The sequence below is a fragment of the Syngnathus leptorhynchus genome, chromosome 14, assembly GCF_054491065.1.
Source record: "Syngnathus leptorhynchus isolate UIUO chromosome 14, UIUO_Slep, whole genome shotgun sequence".
Lineage (NCBI taxonomy): Eukaryota > Metazoa > Chordata > Actinopteri > Syngnathiformes > Syngnathidae > Syngnathus > Syngnathus leptorhynchus.
The window spans coordinates 113,486-128,193 of record NC_141208.1 but is presented as its reverse complement, the minus strand read 5'-3'; the positions used below and the strand labels follow the sequence as shown (position 1 = coordinate 128,193).

The 14,708-nt window shown below is 44.8% G+C and overlaps 1 protein-coding gene across 2 annotated transcripts; it reads left to right on the top strand.

The window, feature by feature from the left end:
* The first annotated feature begins 378 nt into the window (after positions 1-378).
* Positions 379-11,987, top strand: LOC147045700 (uncharacterized). Of its 2 annotated transcripts, none has more exons than XM_085929998.1 (29): positions 379-554; positions 622-677; positions 745-822; positions 1,301-1,515; positions 1,593-1,665; positions 1,835-2,241; positions 2,504-3,020; positions 3,102-3,298; positions 3,364-3,753; positions 3,933-4,225; positions 4,319-4,584; positions 4,642-4,710; positions 4,830-4,967; positions 5,040-5,296; positions 5,377-5,461; positions 5,541-5,606; positions 5,721-5,855; positions 5,940-6,196; positions 6,302-6,386; positions 6,466-6,705; positions 6,796-6,933; positions 7,297-7,553; positions 7,636-7,720; positions 7,796-8,812; positions 8,975-9,186; positions 9,268-9,421; positions 9,510-9,826; positions 9,898-10,027; positions 10,457-11,987. In XM_085929998.1, the coding sequence occupies exons 1-29, from the start codon at positions 475-477 to the stop codon at positions 10,597-10,599; spliced, it is 6,357 nt and encodes a 2,118-aa protein (XP_085786124.1). In that variant the 5' UTR covers positions 379-474; the 3' UTR covers positions 10,600-11,987. The 2 variants fall into 2 exon arrangements, with proteins under 2 accessions (XP_085786124.1, XP_085786123.1); XM_085929997.1 differs by having other exon boundaries at positions 4,639-4,710.
* Positions 11,988-14,708: the final 2,721 nt, after the last annotated feature.

The window sequence follows — 14,708 nt, the reverse complement described above, 5'->3', positions numbered from 1 at the left end:
TTTCATTCAAGTTCAACCTCAAATCTATCAGTGGTGTGCAGTGCAAAGTAGAAGAGCACAAAGAAAATCTGTTGGAAAATTACATTTGTTTTCAATGCAAAGGCAAATATTAGCTATTCATCCATTTGACGAAGGAACTCTTTTGCAAACGAAATGGACAATTGTTTGGCAAAAGCCTGTATTGACCCTTTTTTATGACCTAGCAACAGTCAAATGCAGACCTTATCTGTTGCCACTTCCTGTAACTATGTTGCTGAAGTCCTTTGTTTTTTATCTGGCGTCTCCGCCCACCCACCCACCCACTTTGGTTACCTGCTTCAGCGGTAGGCTATAAAAGCTTTCCAGCCTTTGTAGAGTGACACAAGTGAGCCACTTGTCCTGGCAGTGGAAAGGTCATATTGATTCATCAAGTCACTCCAATCTTAAGATTGTCAAGGAATTAGCAAGAGAAGAGCTGGCGTCAAGGGATCAGCCATGCTTGGAGGATTCTGCACACATTTGCTGGTCACGGCGACTCTCCTCTTTCTAACTCACACTGGGACTCAGTGCAGCAGGTAATAGATTGAACGTCGGAAGCTGTTGTGTTTTGCTCAAAAACCTCGTATCGTATATTTTGGTTAGGGCAGAAAATGATGACATTTCATCCATCAAATTGCCTGACTGGAGAAGTGATTCAGGTATGACGTCATTGCTGTGGCTTTTCAGAACATGGCATTTGAGAACTGCTTTGCTACTCTTTGACAGAGTATCTGACACAATGTTCATTCGACAAACACGGCAGCAACGCAGTGTGCGATTGGACAACCAGTCATCAAAGATCAAGTAAGAAAGACACATCTGGGATCATTGGACTGAAGAATGTATTTGCTTTTCCTCATCATTTATGTCCTCATGTAAACAATGCACAAGCGTTTGTTTCATTTGTAACCGGTGCTACCATTCAGCTGTGTCGTGGCTCCACGGTTCCATTTTATTACCCAGACTGATATTTTACAACTTCATGCTCTCTCTGGGACGACTGGAGAGGCTCGGAAAAAGTCAATCAAAGACAGCTTCCATTCAATGAATTTTACATGACAGCAGATGTGCTCCTGTTTTATTTCAACACCGACAATCTAGGGAGGGGTGGATTTTCTTCCGTCGTCAACGTGATCGAACTCGCCTTCTCTAAACGGCTTAGGCAAACATTGTAGCACACCTATTGTCCATTGGAAAGACTAACGCGACGGTCCGCACGAGCGTAAAAGGCGCGCATTGCTTTCGAACGAAAAGCATCTCACTGGCTAATTTTCACCTTCAGATAGTCTAACGGTGGAGACGATAGAAAGTCATGCACTGGATCAAGGCGAAGCCTGTCTGGAGTTCTGGTACTTGGTCCCCACCAATGCTTTCAAACTTGGAGCTTTGCTCAAAAGCACTACTGGTCGAGCGGAAATCTGGACCTCGCCTGCCCTGGCACAAGATTCTTGGCGACTGGTGTTTGTGCCACTAAAGGTCATTGAATCTGGGACAAAGGTAAGAAGGAGACTGAATCGATCTGAAAATGTTGACGTGAATAAGCAAGTCCATGTCAATAATTGTCTTTCAACGAGGTTGTTCTTGAAACCGTGTCCTCGGAGACTCGGGTCACATTTAACCGCATCGGAGTAAGGAGAGGTTCGTGCGGTGAGTACTGTCTAGTTTTGGTCTGGTACTTCTTTGGCAGGTAGCGATCAGTATGACTGGAAAAGTCCATTTTACAGCGTCATCTATTTGGAGCTCTTCTTCTATTTCATTCAAATGCGCTCCACGCCTCTACTTAACAATTCCACTTATTGGCTCTCATCTCCCGCAGGACACCAGTGTGATCCAAACAAAGAGATACGGACAGACCCGTCCGCCCGTTGCTTCTGCTCAGACGGACGGCTCTACTGCGCTCCCTCTCGGTGTCCCGAGGGTCAAAGCTGCATCGGTGCTCCAATCGGAAGCCCCGGGGAGGCGCCAGACGCTGGGATGTGTACTGTCCACAGCAACACGGACTGCAGCACTTTAGACGGAGTTTCATTTCGCTTGACGGCGGCCCCCTGCAACTACATTCTGGCACAGACCTGCTCTTCTTCCTCTGAGGCTTTGTCCACTTTTAGTGTGGCGCTAGTCAGTGGCCATGATGGCAATTCGTCGGTTCCGGCTGCGCAGCGGGTCACTGTGTCTGTGGGGGATGACAGAGTGTCTCTTCTGAAATGGCAGACACAAAGAGTTGTGGTGAGTTGAAGATGAAAATGACGACAGATTTTGAAACTTTGGATGAGTTTTAGCCATCAAAATGGTGTCATTTTCAGCCGACACCATTTTCAGCTCATATCCTTGAATTAGTATGAGGTATTGTATTTTTTGCAAGTTGAACCAAGTCATACTTGGAGTAGCAATTTGATCCAAAACCCATTTGAATTCACGAGTTGCTTTATCTCTGTGCCATTTCATATGATGAGAAAGGAAGATCGCACGAATATTGTCTGTCCTTCAGGTCAACGGGATTTGGAGGACTCTTCCACTCATCCTCAGGAGTAGCACGGTCAAAATCACCAGTAACCCGGCCGCTGTTGAACTCGAAACCAGTTTCGGCCTTTCCGTGTCATACCACAATGCGGGTGGCGTGCACGTCAAGCTGCCGTCCGTTTACTCCGAGAAGGTCTGCGGATTATGTGGCAACTTTAACCATCTCAGAGAAGATGACTTGGGAAATCCTGACGGCGGTTCGGCTAACGGCTGTGAAAGGGTTCTCGTTCCTCACCGCTGCGACCCCGCCGAAGAAGCCCAGTATGGCGACGAGCTGAAGTGCGGGGGCCTCCTCTCGAGTACGGGACCGTTTGCAGCATGTCGAGCCTTTCTGGGAGCAGAAAGCTACTTCAGGGGATGTGTGAAGAAAATGTGCGCCACTCACGGTGACCCTCGGGTGCTGTGTGAGGCATTGCAGATGTATGCTGAGATCTGCAGCGACGCTGGAGTTACTGTGCCTTCATGGTGGAATTCTACAATGTGCCGTAGGTGACTTTGTGGCTTCAATTTCTCTGACATCCCTTGCAACAAATAGTAGGAACCAGGTCTCTCTGGCTGTCTTACAGCTCCGCCATGTGGTGACAACAGCCATTACAACTCGTGCGCCAATGGATGTGGAGACGTCTGCTCCAGTCAGGATAGAGCGGGACGGTGCGGACGTTGCCAGGAAAGGTGCGAGTGCGACGAGGGCTTCAAACTCAGCGGGGGCAAATGTGTTCCGGCGGAGGACTGTGGCTGCTGGCGTCAAGGAAAACACTATGAGGTAAGATGGATCGATGGCTATATTATACAGACCACTAGTGATTGTCACAAATGGCTTGATCGCAGAGAGGACAAATGGTCTTGGAAGGAGAATGTTTGCAGCAGTGCCAATGTACGGCCGGCGATCGTGTCCGGTGCACTCAATTGCGATGCGCCAGAAATGAAGCTTGTAAGGTTGAAGCCGGAGTCAAAGGATGCTTCCCCAGCAAGCCTGCCACCTGTAGCGTGTACGGTGATCCGCACTATATCACCTTTGACGGGATGGCGTACGACTTTCAAGGCGGATGCAGTTACATACTGGCTACCACATGTGGAGCCCAGAGCTCAGTCCGTTTCACAGTGACCGGTCACAACGTGCATCCTCTCCTTCATAACTTCACCCGGTCTAAACTGGACGCTGTGACACTTCAAATGGACAATTTCAACCTCACGTTGAATGAGAGCAACAAAGTCTATGTAAGTAAGATCCTCGTCGTCACGGTTTTGCAATTCTCGAGGGCGCATAAATGTGTAAGCTCTGTCTCTCTCTCTCTCTCTCTCTCTCTCTCTCTCTCTCCCTCTCCCTCTCCCTCTCCCTCTCCCTCTCCCTCTCCCTCTCCCTCTCCCTCTCCCTCTCTCTCTCTCTCTCTCTCTAGGTGAATAAAAGCTATGCCGAACTCCCTTACTTCAGTACTGCTTCTTACGGTTCTGTGTGGGTTTACAACAATAATAGCTACGTTGTCTTAGAGACAACCTTTGGACTAAGGATGGTGATGGATGGGCAAAACAGGTTCTTCCTGCAAGTCGATGAGAGCTACAAATACCAACTGTGTGGTCTTTGTGGTACCTACTCAGACCAGCAGGATGATGACTTCATAAAACCAAGTGGCCAAAATGCTACAGGAGCGTTTGAGTTTGCTGATAGCTGGAGGGCACCGCACAACAATGAGTGAGTTATTTTATTGATACAACGGACATAAAGCTAACAGATGCCTCGTAATAATCAATGGCAATTTTCCACCGATACGTTCTCCCTCCCAAGATGTGTTTCCCACCCAAATGATCCTCAACCCTGTGGAAACCAGGAGGAGGAGGCCTACAATGAGTGCTTTGCCATCCTTGGAGATGCCTTCCAACCTTGCCATGATAGCGTTCACCCGAGCATCTATATCAATAGTTGTGTTGGTGACTATTGCGCAACAAGTGGCAACCAACACACCTTGTGTGAAGCTCTTAAATCCTACGCAGTCGCTTGCCGTGTGGCAGGAGTGGAGCTACCCCATTGGGCGACAGGTTCCATCTGTGGTGGTGAGTCAGGTGCGGCCGAGATACAAGCGCAATTGTTTATTTTGGCTTTTTCAGCAGAAGCCCAAACCACAGAAAATCCTCCAACGACTCCAACTCGTCCCTCCTCGCAAACACCAGATCCAGCTTGTAAGAGAGATGAAAGATTTCAGTCAATGAATCATTTTGCAGCAAATACAATTTAGGGGATATTCAAACTGAGAAATAGAATTCTCTGAGTTGCTAACAATTCTTTCCCTTCCCCATAGTGTGCCCCATAAACTGCAACTTTGAGGAAAATTTGTGCGGGTGGCAGCAACTCGTACAGGACACCTTTGATTGGACAAGATATGCCGGTGCCACTCCGACAATCGGAAGCGGGCCAAACCACGACCACACCACGGGGGGTGAGACCTAATGTCATACATACTAAGTACATGGTTTGATTGACTTTTCATGACTGATTGTCTGTGTGATAGAGGGATTCTATATGTACATTGAGGGCGACAGTGTGGCACAAGGAGATCCGGCTCGTCTGTTGAGCGCCGAATGCCTTTACAGCGGCCCCGTCTGCCTCCGCTTCTGGTACCATATGTATGGCTCGGCTACGGCCATGGCTCTTAACGTATACCTGCTCCGAGGAAATAAAGCGACCAAGATTTGGTTCGTGACAAACGACCATGGGCAAGAATGGCATCCAGCAAATGTTGACATCAATGTCTTCAGCCCTTTCCAGGTTAGCCGTGGCCATTTCATGGATTTTGTTTGCATTTTCTTGGTCTTGCTTTGGTTATTGTTGTACGTTGACCCCGTCAGATCATCGCGGAGGGAATCCGAGGTTCCGACGCTCTGTCGGATGTGGCCATCGATGATATTTCCATCCAGTTCCACTCTTGCTCGAGTAATTATCGATCCGTACGAAAATGTGTCTTGGGGTGTTGAAATGAAAATGCCAGTATGTTACATAGGTGTTTCTTTAGGTAGTCTGGGAAGCGGAACAGAAGCTCCTTTGATTACAGACGCCCTCCTCCTGCCTTCAGTCCCAGGTTTGTTCAAAGAAAGCTCAACTTGATGGTCCAGGAAGTATTGCCCTAAGTCAGCCATTCAAGTTGCCCGTATTTATGGAGTCGCAACTCCTGTTTCTTTTGCTTCCCTTGCAGCTTGTAGCTTGAATTGCAGCTTTGATAGAAATGTTTGTAGCTGGAAACAGATGATCACAGATGCTTTTGACTGGACGAGGCAAAGCGCTTCTACGCCCACCCTAATGACAGGCCCCTCCTCTGACCACACGGGAGGTACGATCTCGGTGGACACACCAAGCATCAAAGACTAAGGTGAACTTATGAACAGAACTGGCCCTTTGATTTCTCTTCTCTAAGATGGTCACTACCTCTACATTGAGGCCAGCGCCGTGTCACATGGCGATACAGCTCGTCTCATCAGTTCTGAATGTTCCGCCTCCGGGCCTCATTGCCTGCAGTTCTGGTACCATATGTACGGCTCGGCCGATACTATGGGCCTCCGTCTATATTTGGTGCAGGACAAAAAAGCTGATGTCATTTGGCGGAAGAGGAATGATCAAGGAAATATGTGGCACTTGGCTCAGGTGGACTTGAAAGTCGCGGGAGCTTTCCAGGTCAGTCGCTTCCATTTGACCATTCGTCTGCTTAAAATTACAGACGGTTCAAAAGCAAAGAAAAAAAAATAACCAAAAGGTCAAACGTTGTTTTTCCTATCTAAGATGGTCATAGAGGGACGCAGGGGCTCCACTGACGAATCGGATGTTGCCATAGATGATATAATGCTTTATCACGGACAGTGCTCAGGTGTGACCGACAGCACAGAATAGCATATCGTGCAAATGTGTTCCCTAGTTCAAAGATCAGTATGCCTCATGACATTTAGAGCTAAGTGGTGCCATGACAACACAACCTCCCAAACCTGATGGAAACATCACAGCTGTTCCAAGTGTGACACCGCCTTTACCTGAGGTGACAGAGCTTCCCGGAGTGAATGTTACAGATCGAGTCCCTGTTTCAACTCAGCCACCTGTGGCAAATGCCACAATAGATCTTGAAGTAACAACTCATTTAACAATCAATGACGTTGTTACTGGAGCTGCGGAGAACAGACCACTACAGTCAGGTACAGCGCTCGCCATGCCACCATTTAGGACGTTAGCTTTGTCTCTCCCCTCGATGGATTGTCAATCTTGTAACATTTCTGACCTTCCAGCGTGCCAAATCACTTGTCATTTTGAGGAAGACCTATGCCGTTGGAATCAGCTCGTTACTGACGTATTTGACTGGACGAGACAAAGTGGCTCAACCCCGACACTCCTGACAGGGCCCTCTTCAGATCACACCACAGGATGTAATTAAACCTCGGACTCACCCATACTAATGCCGCACACTTTGCCAGACTAGAAAGCTATTCATAACGACAGCATGAGAAGGACAGGTTTTATATGAAGCACACCTTCAAGTACCAACTTCCTTGTCGTTCAAAGGAGATTTTGTTTCCTTTTCCTGAGTCATGAGTGATGAATCATCTTTAAATACCAACTACATTTACACAGCGTGAGATCAAAGTATGTTGGAATGGGCCATTCCTCTGTGTTATTTAACAAATCTTGTACAAAGGATTCATGCAGAGTTGTTTTGTTTTGTTGCACGGGCTTCGTTTGTCATAATGTCCTTGATGGTAACTGACAAAAGCCTTGTGTCGTGAATCCAGACGGCCACTACCTTTACATTGAAGCCGACAGCGCATCGTATGGAGACACAGCTCGCCTCATCAGTTCAGAGTGCTCTGCCTCTGGTCCGCAATGTCTGCAGTTCTGGTACCATATGTACGGCTCGGCCGACACCATGGGCCTCCATGTATATTTGCTGCAAGACAAAGAGGCTTATGCTATTAGTCGGACCAGGAACAATCAAGGGGATGTGTGGCATCTAGCCCGGGTTGACTTCACCGCAACTGGATCTTTTCAGGTCGGGAAAATCGAATAATGTTTCACCCTCATATTTTCAGCCGAGTACTGAGAGGAGAATTCAAATGTGTTCTTTAAAATAGCTCCTTTTTGAGGGTCGACGAGGTTCTAATGATCAGTCAGATGTGGCCATAGATGATATATCCCTATACAGTGGGCGCTGTTCAGGTAATCATTGACTCCATCTGACAGTCAATGTACCAGATGTCCAGTCTACCTCATCAAAAGTGATTTGTTTTGCAGACTCGTCTAACACTACCCCCCCTGCACCCATGACAACTCATTCGATTACAACAGAAGGTGCTGAACCTCCAACAGGAAACATGTCGACGACACTAACGTCTACAATCCAAACAACAACAGATATAAGTGTCACTGACACACAGACAACAACCAAGCCTTCGACTCCAAATGCCTCACCAGAAACGCCTGGTGCGACAGTTACCATCCAACCGCAGACCACCGCCGTAGTTCACCCATCATCCACCAACCACCCAGTAGACGAAGGAACGGAAGATCCGGGACCTGAACCGACGACTGAAGAAATGACAGCACCTATTACATACCCCGGGTCCACAGCTAAGCCCATACCGCTAACAACAGAAAGCAATGAACCGACAACTAAACCACACCCGATAACATCGGTGTCTGGTGCGACAGTTACCATCCCACCGCAGACCACCGCCGTAGTTCACCCATCATCCACCAACCACCCAGCAGACGAAGAAACGGAAGATCCGGGACCTGAACCGACGACTGAAGAAATGACAGACCCCGTTACATACCCCGGGTCCACAGCTAAGCCCATACCGCTGACAACAGAAAGCAATGAACCGACAACTAAACCACACCCGATAACATCGGTGTCTGGTGCGACAGTTACCATCCCACCGCAGACCACCGCCGTAGTTCACCCATCATCCACCAACCACCCAGCAGACGAAGAAACGGAAGATCCGGGACCTGAACCGACGACTGAAGAAATGACAGCACCTGTTACATACCCCGGGTCCACAGCTAAGCCCATACCGCTAACAACAGAAAGCAATGAACCGACAACTAAACCACACCCGCCGACACCAGTGACACCAGAGACTCCGACAGCAACAGCTGGACCTCAGTCAACAACTAGCCTTGAACCTCAGCCTCCTAATGCAACAACTGAACCACAGTTAACCACGACCATCAAACCACAACACCCGAATGAATCTCAACCAGCGACAACTGTTCTACCACAGCCCCCAACTGCACCCGAATCAAGTAAGTATGAACTCATTGGGAGACTTTAAACCTTGTAACGACCTACAAACGAGACCGCCAACATGATGCGACACTACACTAATAAAGACATTCTGGAGAACCCACCGAGACGAGTGAAGCAATAACTGATTGGTTATAGGATGTTCTCATTCTCTCTCTCAGCAACACCTTTCTGCAAGCAGAACAGCCATTACAGCACATGTATCCCAGCCTGCAGTCCAACCTGCAGATTTTTGAACGCTCCGCCACATTGTAATGAAAGTGGGCTTTGTGAGCCGGGTTGCGTGTGTGATGACGGCTATGTACTGAAATTCGGCCTCTGTGTGCCAATCCGACAATGCGGATGCGTGGACAGAGATGGCAATAAATACCAAGTAAGTGACGAGCCAGAATTTCTTTGGATCAGTTGAGTGAAAGCCCGCTGCTGTTACCGTGTCGGGTTTCTGTCTTTGCAGTTCGGCCAAGTTTGGTATACCGAACACTGCGGTCGGAAATGTAGATGTGAGCGGGAAGATGACGGCGGGGAGGTTGATTGTGACGAAGGAGAGTGTGACAGAAATGCCGTTTGCCTCCAACACAAAGAGGGACATTATTACTGCCAGAAAACAAGTACTGTGTATTATTCAATAGCTCATAGCTGGTCACGCATTTTATATGGCTAATCAATTCCAAATTGTCATTTTGTGCCACACAACAGCTTTCGATGAATGTACAATAAATGAAGACTCCGGCTACAGGACCTTTGACGACATGAAGCACGGCTTTGAGGGAGCACACTCGTACGTGCTGGTCCAAACCAAAAACTTGCCTAGTAATATCCAGGATGTTTACATCGAGGGGATCAATACACCCGACGATGATGATGATGATAGTAGCGAAGAAGACCACGACCGCGACGAAGACAATGACGGTGACGACGAAAGCAATGAGCACGAAGGACACCACGGATTGCAGAGCCTCAAAATGAAAGTGTACAATCATACCGTGGAGTTCAAGAAGTTTGGGAAGTTGTTTGTGAGTTCCCACGGCCTTTAAATTGATGGACCAGATTTGATTGTTCAAAAGTTGTTTCTGCTTTCCTATAGGTGGATGGACAGAGAGCAAAGACACCTGTTTCACCGTCTCCTGGTCTAAAGATGATCAAGAATTCCTCTCACATTTATCTCAAAACAGACTTTGGTCTTTCCGTAAAGTTTGATGGTCAAAGTGACGCAGGTGAGTTTCTTTTTTTCCTGTTTTTTTTTTTTTTTTTTTTTTAATTCTCTAAAACACCAACAATCTTTATATCGGGACTTGCTGTGACTGAATATTCTGGACAACTACATGCCACTGTAACCAAATTGCCTCATGGGTGTTGATTGCCATACACAATTTCTCTCTGCTGTGAAGTCAAGTCATCTTGCTATTATCATCACGTGAAAACAAATCAAGGGTCGTCCCGTGCTTCCAATACACAAAATAATGACTTCCTCAATTCAACTCCAATCGTCTTCTCAGACACTTAAGTTTGAAAAGATGTCATGAGGAAGGAGCTCAACAGTCTGGGCAATTTGTTTGCAGAAAAGGACCTATTTCAGAGACGATAGGACAGACTCAACTGTAAATGTGTATCTAACCCTCAAATCAACTGCTTTGTTCCCGCAGAAATAACTCTACCGCGGACATACAAACGGAAGCTGGGGGGCCTGTGTGGAAACTTTGACGGTCGAATCTTGAATGACCGGATGAAGCCGGACGGCACGCTGGCCCAGACGCTTCAAGAGTTTGGAGAAAGTTGGAGAGTGTGACAGAGTCATTGATGAGAAAAGTAACGGCCCATTGGAAACTGCTCAGGAAGTTATACGTTTTTATTTTCTTCACATCAAGCAAATGCTGAATAGTCATTCACGTCTTTGTTTTCGGATCATGTCTGTACCTTGCCTGAATTCATTCAACTCGGCTCTTGCTATACCATATTGACGCACCCTCCTATCTCCTTAGAAGGGAAACTACTTTGTGATCTCTTTTATTGTGATGTGATTATACGGCATTAGACATCAGTGCACCTTTTTCCACAATCCTTTTTTTGTCATTTTCCTTGTACCTATTGTGGTGCAGTGATTGTTAAGGAAATGTTCAGGGGGACAACAATAATGATCCTTTTGTATCTAGGCAACACGCAAAAGAATGCCACCCGATGGCATATCTCATTTTAGCAGTCTACTCGTGGTTTAGTTTGACTTTGTTTTGTTTGTTTGTTTGTCTGGAAAACATGACACACTCGGGCTTTGTTCATAAATTGAAAGCCTTATTTGAAAAGCGACCATGGCACACGAGAATGTGTCCTCCCTCGGGTGCCGCACTGGGGTCATTCAAAGTCAACTAACCCCAAGCTGCCTTCCCTCCCTCCCTCCCTCGCTCCCTCCCTCCCTCCCTCGCTCGCTCCCTCCCTCCCTCCCTCCCTCCCTCCCTCCCTCCCTCCCTCGCTCCCTCTTCAAGTGACCAAACAAGATTCCTACCGATAAAAAGCAGAGGGGTGTGTCTCCCGAGATTGAACTAACTAACGAGTCGACATCAAACAACAAGGAAATGAAATACAGAAGTTGACCTCCTCGTAGGAAGTGACACTATAGTCAAAGATGAATCTGTTTGTTTGCTATTTCTTACTATCGGTGTCGATGCGGCTGATCAACGGTGAGAACTTATTCCGTATATAATGATGCATATTTATGATTGACATAGAAATTCTTGTCACTTTTTTGTTCATTTGCATACCTGTATGTTCCTTATATTAAAAGAGGTGAGGATGGTTTGACACCATTTTCCTCAGGCCTGATCTATTCCCATATATATAGTTTCAGCCTGGTCACGCAGCTCTTAGAGCGCTGATTCGGGACCACGGCAAATTGTGCATCCATGGCTCAAAAAATTCATCAAGTAGAAGAAACAGAGTGTCATCGAGCAATTTGTCAGTGGTATTTTCCCCCGATTGAATGTGACATGGCATCCTTTTCTCTTTCATTTTTTCCAGCACAAAAGATCGGATCAGGTATCATCCACTACTCGATCCTCGTACACGATCCCATTGCCGTATATGTTTTTTTTATTTTCCCGAATGTAATGTCGTGCCATGGCTAATGTGTAAATAATGTCATTCTGTACATTCAGAACTCAAATGGAATAAATAACACGTTGATCTTTTGACTTTTAAGATTCGACCACTACCACCGGACGAACACGTAAATACCACACCTATACTCTAAAAATCATCTATAAGAGAAGCTCAAATAGTCAAGGACCAAACTTCTTCAAAGAAAATTTGAATCACATGTGTTTAAAGATCTTAAATAAAGCCTGTTTTGATGGGGGGGGGGGGGGGGGGGGGTCGCATTTGAGCAATAATTAGAGGCTAGCAACGTTAAAACTACCCAAAGGTTATATGATAAGCAATTCAGAATCACTAATTGTCTAGCGTAGAGGTCAGGTCAATTTGTCCATTTGTGAATTCCAATGGAATAAATAACATGTTCTCGGTTTTTCTTTACTTTCAAGCTTCCACCACCAATACCACCCAAGGTAATACTTTAAATGGGAAAAACAAAATCAAGTGTCCAAATTGCATGCATATATTATTTCATAGCTTTTGAATGTACTTATTGACACCTACTATGTACTTTACATAATATACACCAGAAAAGTTAGGACGGGAAGCTAAAACACACAAGTGCCGGTTGTGTCGCACCAAAACTAAATAACTCCTTTTTTTCTCCTCTAATCTTCAGCAACTGGAAGCACAGGTAAACTCCGACAGCAATCCACACACACACACTCACGGACGGGCGGGCGGGCGGACGGACGGACGGACGGACGGACGGACTGACTGACTGACTGACTGACTGACTGACTGACTGACTGACTGACTGACTGACTGACTGATTGATTGATTGATTGATTATAATATTATTATATTTTAATAAATTATTCATCCAAATAATAATTTTTCTGTTTTTTTTTTCCAGCTACCATCAGCATAGGTATCTTATCACACCTACTGTCCATTTTTACAGGAATGGTTTAAAGGTTTTTTTTTTCTCACCTAATGCCTGACGTACACATAAGGTCGTACTCCATTCAAAAATTGACTAATAATAGAAGTAATAATAATTATAGATCTTCCCCTCTTTTTTTTTCAGCTACCAACACCGCAGGTAAGGTATCACATCTACTAGCGAGTTTTACAAGAATGGTTTGAAGGGTTTTTATCTCACCTAATGCCTGATGTACACATAACGTAGTACTCCATTCAGAAATTAACTCATAATTGAAATAAGAATTTTTCTGTTTTTATTTTTTTCCAGCTCCCAAAAGCTCAAGTAACGTATCCCATCTACTGTCAATTTTTATAGGAATGGTTTCAAGGGTTTTTTCTCACCTCATGCCTGATGTACACATAACGTAGTACTCCATTCAGAAATTAACTAATAATGGAAATAATAACAATGAATGATTTTTCTCTTTTCATTTTTTTTTCAGCTACCATCAGCGCAGGTAATGTATCACATCTGCTATCTATTTTTACAGGAATGCTTTGAAGGGGTTTTTTTCTCACCTAATGTCTGATGTACACATAACGTAATACTCTATTCAGAAATTAACTCATAATTGAAATGAGAATTTTTCTGTTTTTATTTTTTTCCAGCTACCACCAGCGCAGGTAACGTATCACATCTACTGTCCAATTTTACAGGGATGCTTTGAAGGGTTTTTTCTCACCTCATGCCTGATGTACACAACTTAATACTCCATTCAGAAATTAACTGATAGTTGAACTAATTATGCTTTTCACTTCTTTATCTTTTTCAGCTACCCCCATCACAGGTAACCTCTCACACTTACTGTATATTTCACAGCAGTGGTTTGAACTTTTTAATCGCCTAATACCTGATGTACACATAACGTAATACTCCATTCAGAAATAATAATTTTTCTGTTTTTATTTTTTTCCAGCTCCCAACAGCTCAAGTAACGTATCCCATCTACTGTCAATTTTTATAGGAATGGTTTCAAGGGGTTTTTTTCCTCACCTAATGCCTGATGTACACATAACGTAGTACTCCATTCAGAAATTAACTAATAATGGAAATAATAACAATGAATGATTTTTCTCTTTTCATTTTTTTTTCAGCTACCATCAGCGCAGGTAATGTATCACATCTGCTATCTATTTTTACAGGAATGCTTTGAAGGGGTTTTTTTCTCACCTAATGTCTGATGTACACATAACGTAATACTCTATTCAGAAATTAACTCATAATTGAAATGAGAATTTTTCTGTTTTTATTTTTTTCCAGCTACCACCAGCGCAGGTAACGTATCACATCTACTGTCCAATTTTACAGGGATGCTTTGAAGGGTTTTTTCTCACCTCATGCCTGATGTACACAACTTAATACTCCATTCAGAAATTAACTGATAGTTGAACTAATTATGCTTTTCACTTCTTTATCTTTTTCAGCTACCCCCATCACAGGTAACCTCTCACACTTACTGTATATTTCACAGCAGTGGTTTGAACTTTTTAATCGCCTAATACCTGATGTACACATAACGTAATACTCCATTCAGAAATAATAATTTTTCTGTTTTTATTTTTTTCCAGCTCCCAACAGCTCAAGTAACGTATCCCATCTACTGTCAATTTTTATAGGAATGGTTTCAAGGGTTTTTTTTCCTCACCTAATGCCTGATGTACACATAACGTAGTACTCCATTCAGAAATTAACTAATAATGGAAATAATAACAATGAATGATTTTTCTCTTTTCATTTTTTTTTCAGCTACCATCAGCGCAGGTAATGTATCACATCTGCTATCTATTTTTACAGGAATGCTTTGAAGGGGTTTTTTTCTCACCTAA